General features: G+C 39.2%; 1 protein-coding gene across 13 annotated transcripts in view; it reads right to left on the bottom strand.

Moving 5' to 3' along the window:
• Nucleotides 1–21,731, bottom strand: part of Rapgef6 (Rap guanine nucleotide exchange factor 6) — a 449,393-nt gene that overhangs the window by 303,357 nt on the left and 124,305 nt on the right. For 9 of the 13 annotated variants that reach the window (XR_015630532.1, XR_015630530.1, XR_015630531.1 and 6 more), the window contains 4 exon segments: nucleotides 19,018–19,258; nucleotides 14,955–15,338; nucleotides 11,754–11,965; nucleotides 7,652–7,775 (listed from right to left, as the gene is read on the bottom strand). Coding sequence is in view for 8 of the 13 variants with exons in the window: in XM_087571705.1 (XP_087427831.1) it covers nucleotides 7,652–7,775; nucleotides 11,754–11,965; nucleotides 14,955–15,338; nucleotides 19,018–19,258 (961 nt within the window). In the remaining 5 variants the exon portion in view is untranslated. 13 annotated transcript variants of the gene reach the window in all.

Genomic DNA, 21,731 nt, shown 5'->3' with positions numbered 1-21,731 from the left:
TGTGAAGATGAGAATTCAGCACGAAAGAATGAAGATTCAAGTATTTTTTCTGTTAATGCTATCGCATGCTGATGTAAATGAGTTAAAAGATGAAAAGCATTAATGCAAAGTAATTTGGCACAGATGGCAATGTTCTCAATTAAGAACAAGATCTGTCAAACGTGGATTTCAAAAGGGTAAGACACCAGTTCCCCCCTGAGTAACATATCCTATTACAATCTTTGTGTGCCTATGCAACCCATGGCTAACCCACTGTGCTAACAAGAGCTTTCCTCTGCTCCTCTTAGGCCATGCACACTATAAGATGTGGCAAGAGTCTGGGACAGGATGAATTTGTTCTCAGTCCTTCCTCAAAGGCAAACAGAGCAGCTTTATTACCTGGACTGCTGGCAGTATGCTATTAAAAGCATCATTTTGTGACAGCAGGGTCATTCCAAACATAGAGACTAATTTTACCAGCAACCATATTTTGACCAAAACTTAAAAGAGAACCAAGATATTATCTGAAAATAACATTTCAACCCAGTATAGTGAGAGATCAGAAACTCAGTAAAAAAATTGCTACCATCTCTGCACTTACAATGTAGTCAGACATTACCTGCATTCTACAATTAGCTGAGATTCTGCCCTTGTAACATTCCTGCACATGATGGGACTTTACACTGGGTCTTAGAACGATACTACTCAAGTAAGCTGCTTTACCCACCCCAGCTTTTCCGTCAAGCCTGCTTATAGGATGCACACCCAGAACCAATGGAAGGTAGCAATTGTTACGTAGCAGGTCACTTCTAACAGGCCAGCAAATTCAATGCTTACAGAGGATTATTTACTTGTTGCCATGTGTGTGCAGTGGTGGGAAGATGCCCCAGCAAGACGGTGAGGTCTGAGGAGTGTTTCTCTCCTCCTACCTTTATGTGGACTCTAGGTAGCACTCATGACTCCAGGCTTACAGTCAAATGGTCTTTAATCTTTTTCTCTATTGTTAGTACTAGTATCTTATTTCCAGAAAAGATTCTAAAACATGGGCTACTTGTGTGCTCACACACCCAGCTTAAAACAGACACCAAATCTTAATGTTTGCACTGTAAATCACATAAGGCAAAACTGAAAATCTGTTACTGGTGTGTGTTTTTTTTTTTTTTTGGTTGTTGTTACATTTTTAAGAATTTTGAAGTAGGGTTCCCAGGAGAGAGGGGGAAAGGAGACAAACCACAGTGATACATGCATGAAATGTCATAAATAAACCTATTTTGGAGGTTACTGAAATAAAAACCAAACCAACCAAAACCCCAACAATTCTTTAAAAAAAAAAAAAAAAGAGGAAGGAAACAGTAGGGTTATAGCTTGCATTTTATATAGTTTTGTTTTAAAGACACAGTTTCTCTGTGGAGCCCTGGATGTCCTTGAGCTCAGAGATCTACCTGCTCCTACATCCCGACTGTTGGGATTAAAGGCATTTGGAATAACCTCCTGGCACCCTGATGACTTTTAGTTGAGAGTCAGGTAGAAATGGTGACGTGGCTGCAGGCAACCTAGAGAAAAGACTGCAAAATCTGCAGAATGGTTTGGAAGAAAAATCTAGTAATTAGCGAATTACCCTTTAACCTTTAAGAACCTGAAAAATTCAGTAAATATCTAACATAACTGTGTGCTGGGCCAGACTGGATGCCGACAGGGTCAGCTCTGCCTTCTTTTACGTTTATCCTTAAGTCACGGGTGACCACTATACTGGTGGTACAGAGGGTAGTACTGTGTACACTCCACACAAGCAGGGCCAAGGGGCAGGTACTGGGGATTCCAAAAATGATCTAGAAGATTCAACTTCTGAGTATGAAGTTTCCTTATATTTCCCTTTTTATGTCTGTATAAAGGTGTTACGTGAGGAACACATAACAGTTCAGATGGCGAGAATCACGACACTAGCACAGCGGTCTGACAGTTCCAGCAAAGCTGAGTGTACTGCTACGCCTGTTGTCTTGCTCTCTCTCTTCTGGGTTTTGGTCTCTGTGTGCTGCACTCTTGGAGACTTTCTGCATTATGATTCATTTTATGTCTTTTCCTGAGAAAGACTACATCTGAGTCTTTTTAGGAAAATCCTAAAATTAACTCTATCTGGCCACTATTTGGAAGTCTACCTTATGCACAGATAAGCATATAACTAGATGAGGCCATTATTCCAGGAATCTGCTTGGGGTAGCTGCCCCTGAGTAAACTCTAGCAGCATAATTGGTGCAGGGTAAACAGACACAACTGACATACTCTTACTGGCCAGGAGAATAGGTTTCAGATTCAAGGTCTCTTTTCATTTTAAGCTTGGAGCTCTTTGAAAATATAGTTTAAAGAAAGGGGGTCCTACAGGGTACACCCCTGGAGGAATAGAACTCAAGTGAATAAGATAGGTTGACTAAAACAAGCATTTCCTACTTTATAGTGTAGACGATGAAACACATCGTAAAAGGTTAGGTATTAGTGTTTGCTATTCATAGAAAGACCAGTTCAGATATTTTCTTTAATTTGGAGTTATAGGGCTAAGAATAACAAGAATAACCCATTCTGTTTGTATTTTCTAATTGTGACTGAACTTGTAACCCTGGACATGTAATGAAAAGTACTACTTGGATATCATTAGTCTGTCTTTATTCTGTGAAGCTTATATAAATATAGAAGCACCTGGTTGCTAGTAAGACAGTAGTAAAAATGGCCGGATTGTTGGACAGTCAGGGCTGTAAGTTCCCCTGACCATTGCTTGACTCCCTCCCTCCCTTTGCTGATTCCTTGCCATCTCTGCTGGCTATCCTGTCAGCCATGACCCTCCAACTCTCCTCTCTGTGCTGGGCAAGTCCCAAGACCCCACTGGCATCCAGACACATGAAGCATTTCAAGAAGCTCAAACAAACAAGGTACTGCACTGGCTTTTCTTGGTACAGATAAAACATCTCATAATGTGGTGACTATTATTGTGTGAGTGTGCTGTGTATGCTACAGTGGATCTGTGGAGGTCATAGACTGCTGTATGGAACTGGTTATCTCCAACCTTCATGTGCATACCAGGGATCAAACTCAGTGAAACAAAGCCTTAACACTGATAAACAAAATTTTAATGCTAGCATTTAATAATCTTATTTTAGTTGTTATCTAAAATAAAAAAGCCAGCTTATAAACAAACCTATAAAGTTCTAATGCATGAGACTGACAGAGGATAATATAGTGTCTTCTGAACTACTGCCAAAGCATCAAATACTGATGTGAATAAAAATACCTGCTGTCTGCAAGCCCCAAATCTGACAGGACTGGACCTACCGGCTCAACAGCTGCAGCTGCCTGCTGTAGCTCTGTCACTAGGTCAGAAGATGTCTGCTGAAGTAGTAATGCCATCAATTTCTACTTCCAGTAAGAAGAACCAGGGAAGACCAAGACACAAATGTATGACACAGAAGAAAACACACAAACACACCAGAGGAGGAAAGTCAAGTTCACCAAATGAAAAACAAGACTACGAATACGACTCAAAGATATGGCCAAAAAATTCTTATATGTAGCCTAAGTATCTAGCCTCACAATTCATTGGTTTTAAACATCAAAATTCTATCTGCATTCTCCGTATGTATGCAATTCCATGCACCTACAGTACCAACTCTTCTCTCATTTAAAATGAAAGGTCTAGGGAAATGATGCATAAGATCTTTAACTGCCTGTGGCTCTAAACCAGATGGCTAGCAATGTAGAACTCAGAGTCCAGAACCTATTTAAACCATAAAAGACTGAGTAGTTAAGAAGTTTTTGGGAGCCAAGGGAATCTTTTTATACAAAGGCAATGGAGACTTAAAGTAAATTTCAATCTAAGATTCAAGTTTCAGGCATTCAGTGGATCTGATGAGGGGTTTAAAAATTCTACTCACTTATACAATACAGATCAAATAAAGATGCTTCTCTGCAAAACTAATGGGAAATGCAACCCTTACAAACAGGCCTTTTACACACTAACATGTATGTTCACTTTCATAAAATAGGCACTGAAATTAGAGAAGGTGTGGTCAGCTTTTACAGCAGACTGTCTAGGCTTGGATCCCCATCAAAAGGTGTAAGACTGGGCACGTTACCTTCCCCACCCACACCGTGGGGATAACACCAGTTTACAGGGTAAGAGGGGACTTTTGCAGGTTACTCATTTAGACAGCTTACAGCAGTGTAAGGACACAGGAAAATGCAACAATATTTGTTATCATCTACATCTCATGAATCTGTTAAATTCAAATCTAAAAAGGGATTACAGAATGCCAATAATGAAAAAACAAACAAATGAAACGGAGACCGACACAAGGCTGTCCATCACTACTTCCACCGTGTTAGCAAAGGCGTCTGTCAGGTGTAGGCTGACGGAGTTAAGAGAAGGCATGCTATCTGATCTGCGTGCATTAATGAAAAGGATGCAGCACATGTTAAGAGTTGCACAACCTTCATTCCAGCTGTTCATTTCCCCACTTACCCCAGACTCCGCCACCTCTTCTTCCTGTAAGCAAGAGCCACAAACATTGAAGCATGTATTTGAATAGGAAAGCACAGAAAAAGACAACAGTTGAGAGTCAGAGAATTTATGCAGACAGAACAGAACAGAAAAATTTACCAGGAAAAAAAAATTATATCTTAACAGTAAAAAATGGCTCTAATGAAATGAAGGAATGGGAAGGACACATTGAGTCCTGAAGGCCAAACCCCTCTATAGCATGTACTTTAAAACATGCTTTTAGATGAAATGCACTTTTAATACCTGTCTAGTCATTAGTTGATTTTTGTTTTTGTTTCTGTTTGTTTTCTAAGAAAGGGTTTCTCTATATAGCCCTGGATGTCCTGGAACTTGTTCAGTAGACCAGGCTGACCTTACATGCAGAGAGATCTGCCTGCCTCTGCTTCCTGAGTGCTGGAATCAAAGGTGTGAGCCACCACCGCCCGCCATTGTAAGTTGATGTTATTAAGCACGGGATGCCATCTGTTCACTGCAAACTTTCTACTCTGTTTTGGGAAGTGTAGGAACTGGTCTTAAGAACAGAGTTTAGACACACTTTTGGATCCACTCATTTAAATACTGAAAGATTACAAGGAACATACAGATAGATAAATCCATTTTTAAGTGAAGAAATTTCTCTAATCAAGTATTTTACAAGAAAAATTGATTAGCAAATCCAACTTTGAAAATAAAAACATATGAAAGCAGGATGGTGGTGTGCACATATGTACTATGACTTGGGAGGAATTCCAAGCCAGTCTGGGAACACAATGAGATCCTAATAACTTAGGCACTGGTGGAAACAACTGAACTAGAATAAATATATTTATTTCCCCATGCACTTTTTAACCCAACCCAGGTTATTCCCAAGCAAGCAGCCAGGCTGCTTCTTTTTAATTGTATGTTTGTGTGCATGTATGCGGGTTATGTGTGCACATTTATGTGTGTTTAAGGCAGAGGTCAGCCTCTGGGGTTGTTCCTAAAGTGTCATAAACTTGTCCCTCCCCTCCCCCAACAGGATTCTTTTCATTGGCTGGTTAGTTAGTCAACTTACATGATGCTGGGGACTGACAAGGACTCAAGTTTTCACTGCAAGCACCTTACAGAGTGAGTTCTCCCCTGCCCTCTTATGTTAATTTGGAAGTACAGCTGCACCTTCATATGCTATCAAATGATTTGGCGGGTAACTAATTTGTTGTCTTCAGGCACTAGAGTGAAAACATGCATGAGTAGATGGAGGGTCACATAAGACAAGAGACAGTAGAAAGTCCACTGTACTAGGACATTCAACAAAAACAAAAACAGACAAGCCTCCTCCAGGTGTGCTTTGGTCCCTGGTTCTTACTGGTTTTTGTTTCTACATTCTGGAGAAGTGACGTTTCATTACATTACCAAGAGAGAGAAAAGAGATGGGAAGAGATCTGGCACTCCTTCTCCACTACTCTGAGAATCTCTCAACTAGAGCCAACACGAGATCATCTACTAGGGAAGCAGTGAGTGCTCCACGGCGATGTAAGTGAAGCAAGTGAAAGCGATGCCTCCCCAGCCAAACTCAACCTGACACACACTGACTATAAAGAATCAAGCATTTCTATTTTCCTAGAATATATGTATTTTAAAAGCACAGCAATTATATGTACTTAAAATTATTTTATTTATTAATTAATGCCCTATTTGGAGAGGTCCAAAAGGAAAATCTGATTAAAAAAAATACACTGTGGTTGGGGATTTAGCTCAGCGGTAGAGCGCTTGCCTAGGAAGCGCAAGGCCCTGGGTTTGGTCCCCAGCTCCGGAAAAAAAGAAACAAACAAAAAAAATACACTGTAATATCTACTTACATGCTGAAGATTATAAAAATTACTGGGAACAGCTTAACAACACACTTCCTGTAAACTCTATACATAAATCTGTAGCAGCCTTTTTAGTACACAAATTATCAAAAAAGCATTCTCGTTTTGAGTATGGCTGTGTATACCTGTAATACCAGCAATTCAAAGTGGAGGCAAAATCATGAGTTCTAGACCAGCCTCAGTTACATAATGAGTCCAAAAAAATTCTCAGGTAAAATTAAAAGATAAATGAAACTCTAATCAAGATGCAGCGTGGTAGGGCTAGAGAGATGGCTCATGGTTAAGAGCACTGACTGCTCTTCCAGAGGTTCTGAGTTCAATTCCCAGCAACTACATGGTGGCCCACAACCATCTGCAATAGGATCTGATGCCCTCTTTCTGGTGTGTTGGAAGACAGCGACAGTGTATTCATACACATAAAATAAATCTTAGTTAAAAGAAAAAAAAAAAAGGCTGTAGCATGGCTAAATGTAATTTCCGGGAAAGAGCTTACATGCAAGCAAACAGTTACAGTGTAACTTTTGGAAAAGAAATGTTTTAGAAAACTGAAGTACCAGTTAGGACTTTAAAAGAGAAGCAGAGGGGTTGGGAATTTAGCTCAGTGGTAGAGCGCTTGCCTAGCAAGTGAAAGGCCCTGGGTTTGGTCCCCAGCTCCGAAAAAAAAAAAAAAAAAAAAAAAAAAAAAAAAAAAAAAGAGAGAGAGAAGCAGAACGATTCTTTACTACTTAGGTTAGAAAACAGATGAGACAATTTGCATTCAGAGGATTTCAGGGAACTCAATATTCTTTTATTTGCTTGTTGGTACTTTATATATAACAACCATACAGAACTACTTGTACAGTCAGAAAAGTCATTGGAAAAACTAGGGCTCAAATCTTAGTAAATTATACAAAAACTGTTTGAAGGCCTAGAGACATGGCTCAGCAGTTAAGGGCACTGAGCTCTTTTGCAAAGGACCTGAGTTCAATTCCCAGCACTTACATGGTAACTCACAAGCATCTCCAACTCTAGCTCCAGAGAGGCCCACGCCCTCTTCTGGACCTGCAAGCATTGCACATGTGACACACAGACACACATGCAGGCAATCATATATGAATTAAAAATAAAACAAAACTGCTTGGGATTCAATTTCTTCAGCTGTAAAGGGAAGTTGAATATTGTTTACCTGTGAGAATTACCGTAATGAAAGACTACTGGAGACTGATGTGTATACAACACTTAGCACAGTACACAACAAAGGACAGACATCATTACCTCACCACCCTGATGCTACCCGTACATGATTTCCATGTCATACCTCTGGCGAAACATCATGGCAGGGTCCATGTTAGCAGAAGTCATTCGAATAATATGACGGATTTCCTTGGCAATCATTCTTAGCTTCTCGAAGTTTACTAAGCCATCTACTTTGGAGTCATTTCCTATGAAATATATTTTTTAAAACTTTCATAGTTATAATTTTATCTCCAAGTAGCACAAGTTCAGTTATTACTGAGTACAAATAAGCTTGCTTTACCAAAGTGTTCCCCCCACTCCCTTTTAAGACTCGATAAATTCATAGATGGTTCCCCTTGACTCCAGGGACTGAGCTTCTAAGAGCTGTGTTTCCTGTGGGAATGACGACTCTGAATTCAGAGAGTGACTATCTATGGCTGCTAAAGCTGGTTCAGTATCTCATAGGCATGTACACAAGTTACACAGCATACAATCTTGTTCTGTACATGGTTTGGTCTATTGGAAGGATCTATAGCACCTGAAAACTTAGGCTAGCCACTTGACAAGGGCACTGTTGGGCCTACTTACTTACTAATAATTAAGTCGGCCTACAACTTTTTTTTTGATTTATAATTTTTAAAATAAATAAAATTATTTAAGAAGTAGTAGATACACTCATAGGAGTAAACAGTGGGAGATTAAGTAAAACTGGATTTCTTTCTCAAATGGCAATAATTAGCTAAAACTAAGGTAGCTATGTCATAAGGATGCTTTCTGGCCCCACATTCACTTTTTCTCTCTCAGAATCTGAATTTGTCACTGAGACTTTAATCACTGGTATGAAAATAACTGTGTGTAAGTTCTTTAATTTACAAATTTAAAGACTGTCCACTTTTCCTGAAGAGATTAGTTATGAGGCCATATGGAGCCCATGTATTGTCTTACTTAGTCCAAATCATCAGGTGAAAATGTCCTAAGTTGGTCTGCCTGACCACAGTAGCATTTAACTACACCTGTCTGTAACTGTTAGTGCAACCCAGCTTTTCTAACAACGAAGGCCTGAAGCCAAGTCTGAGAGCTCAAGGGGTTAGATCACATCCTTTTCACAGTAAGTGGCACCTGTACACTGGTCACAGGAATGGTTCGTGGCCTCAATGCCAGCTGGAAACAAAACAACACCAATCATGCTCAAATGTTATAAGAGTATGTCAGAAGTCTGTGAGGATCTTTTCTTATGTAATGTGGCGATGATGAAATTCTGAGGCAGGAAGACTAGGCAACTAGAAGACACTCTCTGCTGATGACAATTAGCAAGGGCAGACAGGGCACAGGGAGCTGAAACAAGAACTGTGTAGAGCCCGTCTGTGTTTTGAGGTAAGAAGAATAAAATCAATTAAATCCAATTAAACTTCAATGTTTTGCTTTGGGACTCTGACTGCATCCTGGGGATAAGGATGAACCAAATGCAGACTGGAATAAAGCCTAAAAACTTGGAAATGAATTAAAAACATTTGGGATTGGGGCTGGCGAGATGGCTCAGAGGTAACTGACTGCTCTTCCAGAGGTACTAAGCTCAATTCCCAGAAACCACATGGTGGCTCACAACCATCTGCAATGGGATCTGATGCCCTCTTCTGGTGCGTCTGAAGAGAGTTACAGTGTATATATTTATTATATATATTATATATTATATATACATATATATAAATCTTAAAAAAATTGGGATTAATAACAGTCTTAACTGAGCAAAGTTTAATCCTTATTAGTCATAAATTTCCGATTTTTGGACATAACTTTTCCACTGTTCTCTAAACAAACAAATAAATGAACAAAAAACCAAAAATTAAAACACCAATGTGCATCAAGAAAAAAATGAACCTGAACAAAACAAGATGTGAAAGAGGGTCCAGAAAGAGAAGCAGAGAAGACTCAGACTGCAGAGTCACTATAGAGAAACCATGAAATACCCATTCTATAGAGAAACCATGAAATACCCATTCTCTAGAGAAACCATGAAATACCCATTTTAAACATGTTCAAAGATACAAAACCAATACTTTAACAGAGAATATGAAACAAAAGAAATAGTAAAACTGAAAAACAATGAATTAGAGAAGGAATTCAGTGACAGGTTTAATTGACTGTACACAGCTGAAGAGAAGGAGTGTGAAGAACGACACTACTCGGAGTACAACACAACAAGACAATCTGCAGGAAGATGTGAGGCTAACGAGGCACGGTGTCAAGTCAGACAAAAGTGAAACCAGAACCCAAAACTGATGCCAGAAATGGGCAAATAAACACCTATCTATACAGTATGTTCCAAAACTGTTTCAATATGACCAGAAATGTAAATCACAACTACAATGAAACAAAATTACAAACCTCACACCTCATAAAACCTAACAAAACAGCAAAGTATGAGAAGGCCACAACTGCAGCTATCAGCAGAGGCAGTGAAAAGAGTAACAGGAAGACTGCGGCTGACGTCTCAACAGTGACAATGGGAGCCAGAAAAGAATGGCTGCTACTTCAAAATGCTGAAGGAGAGCAGCTGCCAATCCAAACCACACTTCTAAAACTGAGGTCTTGGCCTTCAGATGAACAGAAATTGATATCTCCATCACTTTAAGGTAATAATGGTGTCTGATATACCAAACAAAATCAAACTCCTCAACAACTAACCACCAAAGCCCTCAAAACCACAGAGTGCACACACAGAAACGCAGGATGAAAGAAACAGCAGCAAGCACAAATAGACACATGCGAGATTAAACACTGATTTTAGTAACTGACAGTAAAACAATGTCGGACTGACAGCACAATGGGTGAAGAAGACAGGCGAAGAGTAAATGAAGCTTGAATAGTCTTAAGTTTTTCACATGGCCTGAAACAACACAACACTCATGAATACTGGCAAACACACTGACACTTACATCATCGGTGCTAACAGTAAAAAAAAAAATTGAAAAGTTGTACAGGTAACTAAGGGAACAGAGTAGGAAAAATACCATTAAATAGACTGTAAATGAACTCTAATGGTAAAAGATCAAAAGACAAACAAACAAACAAAAACCCCCAAAAAACGTTTTAGCTAAGAATTTCTACTCATCAAAAAATAACCTTAAAACAGTCAAAGAGCAAGTTATTCTATGCCCAGGATGTAGAAGAGAATGCTTGTAGAAATTGTGAACCAAAAAGAAAACCTATTACAAAATGAGCAAGGAATCCGAACTGGTAACTGTCAAAAGGGTTACTGCACAGGACACAGTCATAATCATAGACGTGCAAATTACAAGCACAAGTCAAGATATAAGCACACACTTACTGTAATGTGTGAAAACAGCTTGGACTTAAAAGATGATGGTAAGGATAGCAGTGAGAGAACACCCCCAATGCTGGAAACCAACATCACCACCACACCATTTTTTTAAGGGTTGACCCACAGAGTCTACTCAGAATGTGTCGTCTAGTCATTAAGAACATATCTGCCTAAAGAGCATCAACAGAGAACGAACAGCACTCTTCACAGCAGGACACTACGGGGACTACTTAAAACCCACACACCAGAGTGAGTCATTGACAGCACTAGGACCTGGAATACTAAGCTAAGCAGTTTTAGACAATAGTGAAGATTCTCCCTAATCCTATGTTGACCAAAATAAGCCAAAAATCAAATCAAATAAACATTCTGTGAATCTGTTGAAAGTTCAAGAACAACTGAGACTCAACTGTGGCACTAGAAATTAGGAGTCACCTTTTGAGGAGAGGAAGAGGGGAGGGAGGGTTGGGAATGAGCGGGAGCAAGCTTGCTTCTAGGATATTGGCAATGTTTAATTTTTGCCCATAAAACTTATTATGTTGTCAGATTTTATTAGTTGTTCATTTATTTTGGACAGTTTTACTTATGTGAGATTTAAATTTTAAAAATTTGGGAGGAAAAAAAACATCACTAAGCTTAAAGCAAATACAAGTCAGGCGTGTCTGGTAGCGTCAGTCTATATCTGAACTTATACTGTGAATACGATTTGTTACTGTTGACAATGCGGCTTTACCTGTCATAAACTCACTGCATTTGACTGTATAGATATCTAGTGACATGAAATGATTACATCGAAATGGATAACAGATTAAAATGCTGCAGCTAAAGTTAAACATGCTAGTTTTCAAATGACTTCCAATACCTTCATGAAGGAATGTCATATCTTTCTTGACAACAGGGAAGAGTGGAATAATTGGAGGCTGCATGCTCTGACTACTAAGAATATTTCTGTATTTTGCCATGTTTCTAGATGGATCAAAAAGGTCTTGTAGATCTTGAAGGTGTTTCTCATATTTGCTTGGTAACTTTTCCCAGGTGCCTCTGAGTCGTGCTACTGGTGCCAGGTTCAAGCCACTGTCAAAATGAGAAAAACAAAACAAAACAAAACAAAAAAAGCAAAAAACCATTAAGAGTGGATTTAAAGGAAATGGTATAGGTTCAGGTCAATAAAGTACACAACCACAATCTAGAGAGGGAAATAAGCAGGACTCACTTTATTACTTTGAAACAAAAAAGAACTATAAGAAAAATAAACAAAAGGGACTCTTTAAACCTTAAACAATAAAAATCTCTTGCAGAGGACCAGTGGTGGGATAATGATTGCTTTACTTTGCACGTAAGAGATAACTGTAGCACTCATACAAAAGCTAAAAGGAGAGTGAGCGTCAGTGTTGCTTACACAGTACTGACCTGACAGTTTAAATGACTGACTGAGGGAGATTCTTGATTCAAGTGTCTGTGTCTGAAGGCTCCAATCTTGTCCCAAGTCTCCAGATATCTATCTACTCTCCCTGTTGCAGAGAACTTTAAACATGTTCAGACAGTCCTAAGTTGAAATATAATTCATGTCCATCAGGAAGCAGTCTCTCCTCAGTCCTTCATGCTGCGTGCCAAAGGTCAGCTGTCACTGCGCTGTATCACCTAATACACCTCAACATTCCTACAGTTTAGTCCCCTGCCTCCCAGGCTTCTGATTTTTACCTACCCCACTACATGCAAAATGTTCTCCAAGTCCCGAACTACTAGAATGATTGTCAAAAAGTAGCCAAGGTTAAACAGCAGTATGCAGAGGTACCAAAAAAAGACACACGTAGCTGAAGAATGAAGGAAGGTTGAACAACATGGCTCCAAAATTACAAGGCAAAGAACAATTCCTGATTTGGAATAAGAGCAAAAAAGTCTGGCAGTAAAGATGAACTCAAAGGAAGCTGTTCAGGAGGACAGCAGGGAGAAACTAAGTTATACACAGCCCCAAGGATGCCAATCTCCACTCAAAAAGCCAAAGGCAAAATAATTTCCAAGGCCAATCCTGTTAGCTAGGAATTGAGCCCCAGTTTCTCTCAGATGAGCCTGGGTAAATAGCTGCTACAGGAAAGTCCTCAGTCAGAACGACTGTGACAACCACATGCCATAAAAGAACAGTCAAAGAACGCCTGCCTTAGGAGGATAAAGAAGGATGCTTCCAAATTTTATGAACCAGCATAGAACTGACATTAAATTCACAAACTATGAGACCATCAAAGAACAATGTGCTAAAACTTACCACGATTACACACACACACACACATATACACACAGAGATTGTAGGGTAATTATTATTGTGAAACTATTAAAATTTATTACATTATTTTCACTTTTGATACGAAAATATCATATAGGCTGAGGGTACGGCTAAGCAGCCAAATGCTTGTCTAGCATGTGCAAGATCCTGGGTTCAAATCTCAACTAAGTGAAAAAAAAATCAAACCTTAAATTCAATTTTCATTCCTAATTTTTAGGAAGTCAACAAAATAGAATCAATAGCCTATTTTTCAACCTAAAGACTGCATTGTGATTAGTGAAATAATACTAAAAACAATTATTATGAATCACAATTATGCAGAAGCTCATATGTGTAATTATTTAATGTATAAATTTAAGGAAACAAGAAGCAAATAAGATAAACAGGTAAATGGGAAGAAACTACATCTTCATCATTATTTGAAAGAAACAAGAAAATGAGATTAGACAACCCCCCCTCCCCCATATTAACTCAAAACCATAAGGAAAATCAAAAGAAAAAGAAAGTACCATGCCAATACATGGAACTGATACATATACACAGTCGAATACTTAGCAGAAGCAACAAATGATCAAGACACTATCAGGATGCCACTCACTCAAAGACGTGTTCAAGACTTACATGTACAAAACCATGAATGTCACAGAGGGAAAGTTAAGTGTAGTAGTGTTTTGGTGGTAAAGGAGCTATTGCTAAATAAATCTATGTATTCTGTGTAATTTCAATAAAATATTACCAGGACAGTTTTAGAAGACCTAAATGAACTGACTCTGAGGCTCACATCAAACAGTCAGCAGCAGCCAGAGACAGGATGAGGAAAGGAACAAGGAACTTGACTAGTTCTGTGAGAACTCAAGACCTTTAAAGCTTTAGTGCTCTAGCAACTGTAGTTAAATCACTGATACAGAACATAGAAACAGACCAAGATAGGTTTGGGGTTTTAGCAGCATATTTTATTTTTTTAAAGATTTATGTGCAAGAGTGTCTGTCTACATGTATCTATGTCTACCACATGCATGCCTGGTGCCTGCAGAGGCAGAAGAAGCCATTAGATACCCTAGAACTGAAGTTAGAAATAGTTGTGAGCTTCCATGTAGATAAATAATGCTTATTCTAAAGTTAACATTAATTTTCCTAGTACCCAGGAGGCAGAGGCAAGCAAGCGTTCCTCTTAGCCTTTTGTTTTAGCCACCTCTATTCCTTTTACCCTCCCCTGATCCCCAGAAACACTATCAGGAACCCCCAGGGGCCACACCAGCCTGAGACTCTGATTGATCAGTGTCTTCCTAAGCCATTATCAGAGGGGCTTTTTTTTTTTTTTTTTTTTTTTTTTTTTTTTTTTTGCAGCAGAAGGGAACTAACACAGGAACCCACAAATGCAGAGCGACATACTTTGGAACACACAGTTGTAAATGGGCTATCTTTGGGCTCATGGAAAGAGGTGGAAAGGTTGCAAAAGCCAGAGAGGATGATGACCCCAAAAGAATACCATCTTCCAGATACAAGACTAATGCACACAGAACAGAGCCTGTACAAGTTCAAACCAGACAAGGTCCCAGCACTGAGAGGGTGAAGTAGCTCCCACTCTTAACCAAGAAGCTGTCTGTGATTAATACTCAATGACAAAGGAAAATTTAGTTTTCTTTAATAGAATCTCACTAGGTATATTAACCACACATCAGGGTAGGATCCATGCCCTACATTTTTGTTGGACAAGACAAACAGAACTCAATGGTATTTTTGTAGAAAAAAGTCATTATGTAGATATTTATACAAACTTACCTTATTATTGCAAACATGGAATTGAAATTCTTGCATTCTCGGCAATGAAGGGCAATTTTAATAAAATGTTTAATAATCTTCATTCTTTTCAGCTGGTTTGACTCACTTAGAATCTCTGTGGCAACCCAGAATGTCTCTTGGTTTACAATATCCTCAAACTGTTTCAAGTGAGTATTTCCTGTTTTGGAATCTAATTTAAAAAGATCATCAATATATTCAGTAGGCTCAATGTTACGAAACAAATCAAAGTCCCTCATTGACAGCTGGGTGGCAACCTCGATGGTGCTGAGCTGCAGCATGGAGAGCTGGCTTTCTTTCAGTAGTTCCTGGGCATCTTCATCAGAACACAATGTTTCTGTCTCCATGTTATTTTTTAGGTAATACCTAAATGAGAAGAAAATTATAAATATGACCATAAATAGATTTCACTTATAAGAACAACTTTCCTACTTTTTGCTTCCCAAAAATACAACTTTATGATTAGCTTTTGCCACAAACATTAGAATATTCCCTTAGAGATGAAATGGGAAACTACGATGAAGGCCATCTTGAGTTCTTCTACTTCTGCTGTCTAACATCTATTACTGAAAAAAAATAAAAACGAGGATGAAAATTATCTTGAAGTCAGTCATTTTAAGAAACAACTCATTTGTGTTGTGCTGGGAAGAAAAGCTCTAGGGGGCAATGGTGGGCTCTTCTCACCACTGTTGATGCCTGGTCCTTAGGGGCAGTGTGATAGGAAAATAACAGAGAAAACTGGTGCTGGACAAGAAGGGTCACTGCTGTAGCTAACCTTATCAAATAGTTCCTAAGCTTTTGGGACTGGTTGGTGGGAGGAAAATTTAAGACCTTGGAAATGAGGGACACTGAAGTCCTAGAATATCCAAAGTGCAGCTCAATGGCCTACTTTAGTTGGAACTTTGAAGAGCAGAATACCAATAGAAACGTAGACTGCTAAGGCTTTGTTTGAGAATACTTTGCTTTCCTTAAATCAGTGGTTCTCAGCTTGTAGGTCATAGATGTCGTCATAGATGACAGTGGGCAAATGGATTAGAGGTCACCGGTGTTATCTTCTGCCGAAGAACTTGTTTACCATTTTGTTCATGTCCTAAGACTGCTGGAGACCAAGTTTAAAAATAACTTAGGCAGAGGAAATTCAAGCCTAATAAAGTATCCAGGCCATGGACCTTTACTTTATAGTGACAATTAGGAGCAAAAGTAAGAATATAAATACATTAACTTATTTTCATCAGCCAGTCTGATGCTGGAACTAAGGAGGGCATACTTTAGGCTGGAGAGATGGCTCAGTGGTTAAGAGTATTGTCCATTTGTCCTGAGTTCAATTCTAAGCAACCACATGGTGGCTTACTGTCATCTATGATGGGATCTGATGCCCTCTTCTGATGCTGTCTGTCATGCAGGCATAGATGCAAATAAAGTGCTCATTTACATAAATAAGTATTTCTAAAAAAGGACCAGTACCATTTAAAGTAGTGGTTCTCAGCTTTCCTAATCTGTAACTCTTTTTTTTTCCCCTGTAACTCTTTAATACAGTTCCTCATGTTGTGGTGACCCCCAACCATAAAGTTATTTTCAGTGCTACTTCATAACTGTAAACTTGCTGTTATGAATCACAGTGTAAATATCTGATATATGACCCCTGAGAAAGGATCATTTAACACCAAAAGGGTTATGACATAGGTTGAGAACTGCTGATTTAAAGGAAACAAAATATTCTGTATCAGGATGACTAGGAACTATCTTAAGAGCTTATCAGGACCTGGCCAGATCTTTCCTGTAGCAGTAAGAGTGTGAACTTGTAAACGAATTTAGAAGAAATTTCTGTCTGGACTCAGTGACACAGGCTAGGCTCAACCTTATAAAGATCTACCAATTTTAGTCTCCCGGTGTTGGGATTAACGATGTGCACCATCATGTCCACTGGCACAGGCCTAATTCCAGTTACTTGGGTGCCTAAGTCTATCAAGCTGTGCTTGGAGAACTTAGTGAGATCTTGTTTCAAAATAAGAAATTAAAACAGGGGTGTGGTGTGGCAGGGGGGAATAGGGGTCTGGATATAGTTCAGTGGTTGAGGCCTTACTATGTAAGAGGATCTAGGTTCAATTGACAGTACTTCAAAAATAAATAAAAATATGTAAGTAAAAAACTTCCTTTTGGAAAAAGAAAGAGCCACTTGGACCCCTCTTAGCATAGTGCCACTGAATACACTGTTTCCCAGGATTAACTTTATCATGTTCAACTACCTGGCCACCCATAAACCACTGCAACTAGAGCCCAAAGGGTCTTGCTGCTGCTTAGTCCGGCAGCCAACTGTGGCACTGGCTGTGATAATGTTTTTGAAGGCATGTGGACGGAAAGAGGTTTGGGTCATGGAGGATTCTACCAAGAGTTTTCAAAGAAAGGCTTGAGAAACCAGGCAATGTGTGGGAGGGTCAAGACTGCAGCAGTCAGCCTCTGGGCAGGTCAGTAAGTAAAGTGAAAGGTTAAGATGAAGATACAATGGAGATGCCATCAATGTGGAACGCCCTACAGGCGAAGGAAAGCCAAAAACAAGTTCAAGATAGTTGAAGAGGCAATAAAGGTGGATCTTCCCAAGCCAAAAGAATGATACCATGTGTGTGCCCTGGGCACAGGCACGGGTCTACAGGACTTAATGTTGCCTCAATAAATTTTGTCTTGTTTTGGTTTGACTGGTCTTTGCTATTCTCACGTTATTCCTACTCAGAATGGAAATTTACCTGCTTCCCTTTCATCTCTTTTGTTTGTTTGTTTTAGTTTTTGAAGACAAGGTTTCTCTGTATAACAGCCCTGGATGCCTGGAACTCACATTGTAGACCAGGCTGGCCTCAAACTCACAGAGCTCTCCCTGCCTCCGCCTCCAGAGTGCTGGGAGTAAAGGCATCAGTGCCCAGCTGCTTTCAGCTTTTTTATTCTTCAATGACAAGCTAAGAGCTTGTCCTGAGTCTTAGAAGAGACTTTGGGTTTGGGCAAAAAAACTGTGAAACAAGTTGGAGGGATTAAGATTTTTAAGATTCTCAGATTGAAGTCGCATGACCAGGAGTGGGGGGTGTGATGTTATGGTCAAAATGTTTCACATGGCGGGGTTGGGGATTTGGCTCAGTGGTAGAGCGCTTACCTAGCAAGCACAAGGCCCTGGGTTCGGTCCCCAGCTCCGAAAAAAAAGAACCAAAAAAAAAATTTTTTTTTTTTCATATGGGTTCAGATAGAAGGGAGTGCATACCTTGTATAGTAGGCTGTCTGGAGAAAGCAGGTCACTGGGGTCATGCTTCTGAAAGTATTATCTAGTCCTTAGTGTCATTCCCTCTCTCCTTCCTGACTGCCGCGAGAGGATCTACTTCTGCTCTGCTACATACTTCCTGCCATGATGGACTATGAACAAAATTAATCCTTCCTCCATCAAGTTGTTTCTACCAGGTGTTTTGTGACAGCAATAAAAACTTAGTACAGTATTTGACATATGGGTTCTATTATATAAATATTAGTTGACGGGGAATAAAATTTCTGACTGGCAAGAAAAAGCGGATACATCCAGACTTGTTTTCATCCCTATTCAGTAGATGCTATTGGACCCACTTTCCCTTCCCTCCCGTCTGACACTTTCAAGTGAGGCAAGAAAAAGTGGACCTGCAGGCAGAAGTTGTCTTTAGTGGTTTCTCCTATATTAAATAAACTTTGCATCTTAGCAAGTGGTATGGATCAATCCTTGTACAAAAGAGCTCCACTTCCTGCTCTCTTTAGAACAGAACCTCTGTGATACCTAGTAGGTGAGAGGCAGGCCTCGACTATTTACAGCTGGGCATTGATTATACAGGACTGCTTTCTTTCTCCTCTTTACGGTAATCTTTAAGGATCTCTCCAAGTTTCTATTTACATAATTGTAGAGACAAAAACTTGAGAAGAGAAATCCTACTTTAATGCGTTGAACTAAATAGCAAAGAAGCATTATGTTTCTTCCTAAAATGCCTGCTTTAACAGGGACTCTACAAATAGCACTCTGCATATGAGGAATATGCTCATTCACCTTCCATTGAGTTGAATTCTATCAGCTAATTTGGAGAACTGGTCCGGAAGTCTTCTCTGCTTTATAACACCCTCAGGAGTAACAGAAACTTCACAGAGAGAGTATGTGTCAGATGCACCAGTCAAACCAAATTCCTGTACAGCTTGGCAGACCACTTCTTTAGCTGTGGTATCTTTACTGATGATAATGTAGCAGCTTTGTTGATCTGCTTTGAAAACTCTTATAACTTGATCAGGAATATCTATATAAACACAAAGTTTAGCCTTAGTATTTCAAAAAGTAACATTTAAACACCCCAAAAAGCAACTTGGAGTACAAGGATCCCTCTACACATTGAAATATACATTTCTATTTCACACAGGATATGACAGAAATGTATCCATTTTCTTCAGATGAAAAATATTAATAGTAGAAGTTCACAAAGACAAAAATTGTGATAATACAATTCAAAGACAATTCATTTAACATATTATAAACATTTTGATGTTGTTATTCCTCGATAAAGCTATTTATATAATTTAAAATAAAAAATGTGTATGGGTGTTCTGCCTGCATGAATGCTGTGTTTCACATGAATGCTAAGTGCCTGCAGAAGCCAGAAGAGGATACCTGACCCACAGGGACTAGAGTTAGTGATGACTGTGAGCTATCATGTAGGATCTGGGATTGAAGCTGGGCCCTCTGGAAGAACAGCGGGGGGCTTCTAATCATTAATCCATTTCTCGGGCCCTCACGCTATTTAATTTGGACACGTAGGGATAGGAGTCCATAGGTATTGAGAGTGGGCATGTGCACACAAGTGCAGGTGCTACTGGAGCCCAGCAACACGGGATTACCATTTCCTATCATGACAAAGAATATGATACAAACTCCCCACAGTAGATAAAACTTTATTTTTTCAAGCTCTTCATTGACAACCCTTAAAAAGCCTTTGAAAAGGTAAGTGTATTTTCCAGGTCTTTAAAATAGTTTCCAATATTTCTCTAGAAGATATGTTTCACGATCCTAGAATGTGATGAGAGCAGGTTTGATCCTGTCTCTATTAAAATTGTTTATTACTTCATATTATTGTCTTGCGATCTTTTGAAAGGCAATCTTTTTCTTGTCTTTGATACCTTGGATTTTTGAAACAGGGTCTCTCTCTATGAAGTACTGGTAGTTCTAGATTTTACAAAGTAGACCAGGATGGCCTTAGACTCACAAAGATCCTTTTGCCTGTCCTTAAGTGTCAGATTTAAAGGCATGTGCTAATACTTTTTTGGCATTACCTGTGTTTCCTCCTACTGAGTCATAATGATACCAACATTATTCTACTTTAAAGTGGCAATCATTTTCCTAGCTTTTATTGTTCTTTTTAGCAGGGAGGCATTATTTGTGTTTGTGTGAGTTTGTATAAGTGTGTGTGTAGAGGCCAGTGGTTTAACATGAGGTATCTTCAATGGCTCTCCACCTATCTTTTGAGACATGGTCTTTCTCTGAACCTGGAGCCCCATGATTCCACTCAATTGAGTTGCCAGTGAGAACCCTTGCTCTCTACGTCTCCAGCCTTGAGATGGTGATTGCTGTTCAGTGTAGCAGCAACCCCCCCTTTTTTTTGTAAATATGAATGCTAGGTATTAAACTCTTGTGTAACAAATACTTCACCTACTAAGTCATCTTCTCTGCAGCCTATTTTCTCAGTTTTACATTAACTTTATTTTAAAGAGGAAAGTGTTTAAATGTCCATATGATTAAACAACTTTGTTCTGTGATTTTGCTAGTAGCAAATAAATTCATACTGTTCATATGATATGCACATGTAAACATTTCCTCCTTCTGTCTTATTTTCCTTCTTAAGAGAAGAGTTCACACCTCCAGGACAATTCTTACTGCAGGAAAGATGATAAAAATGAACACTGACACGACAGCATAAACAAATGCTAAGTTTCCACGAGAAAATAAGCTGTATTTACAAATAGGAATATTTATTGCTGACTTGTGATGAGGGCAGCAAATAAGTGTATACGTTTGCTCAGTACTGTCTTTCTTAGCACTACACACAGGAAAAAAAGGGGAAGATGAGAATAAAGAATGGGCACCACAGCAAACAGTTCTACAGAATAATAACCCCCATGCCCTCAGACCTTGAAAATGAGAACACAGAAAGACACCTGCTCCCAGGACTAAAAGATCCAATTGAATTTACATGAAAGCAAGTCTACTCCCTAGCTACTGGGCACTCTGGGTCACGTTTACGTGCTCAGTAGTCTCTGTTCTAGAAAGACACACCACGCTGTCTTTCTCTGACGTATGTAAAGACCTGAGACAACAATTCTTCTTGCTCCTATTTCTTGCCAATGAAGTTTCTAACTTGCAGGTAACCGCACCATTATTCCCTAAGCTTAAAAATGTTAGATCCTTCTACAATGCACCAAAATCAGGCATGCTTCTCTGCCTAGGACTAGAAATTACTGTAAGCAGGCAGAAGTCTGGTTGTCAGGAGAAGAAAAGTAAGTGAAGGGGTTTCACCACACACTTTTACTCTTTAAAAAAGAACCAAACAGTGCTTGTGTTTCTTGTATTGTCTCTGCACTTTTCATGGACTGGGCTCTAGAAGTAGATTTCTCTGTTAGAATTTTGGAGGCTAAGCCCCAGCAAGTGGTTCTGGCTGCCCCTGAGGATATGACGAAACATCTATGCCTTTATTAGCATCTTTAGGGGGATATATTCACAGA

The sequence above is a fragment of the Rattus norvegicus genome, chromosome 10 (assembly GCF_021556685.1).
Source record: "Rattus norvegicus strain SHRSP/BbbUtx chromosome 10, alternate assembly SHRSP_T2T, whole genome shotgun sequence".
In the NCBI taxonomy this organism is placed as follows: domain Eukaryota; kingdom Metazoa; phylum Chordata; class Mammalia; order Rodentia; family Muridae; genus Rattus; species Rattus norvegicus.
The sequence above is the reverse complement of the archived record's forward strand: the minus strand, read 5'-3'. Positions and strand labels throughout refer to the sequence as shown.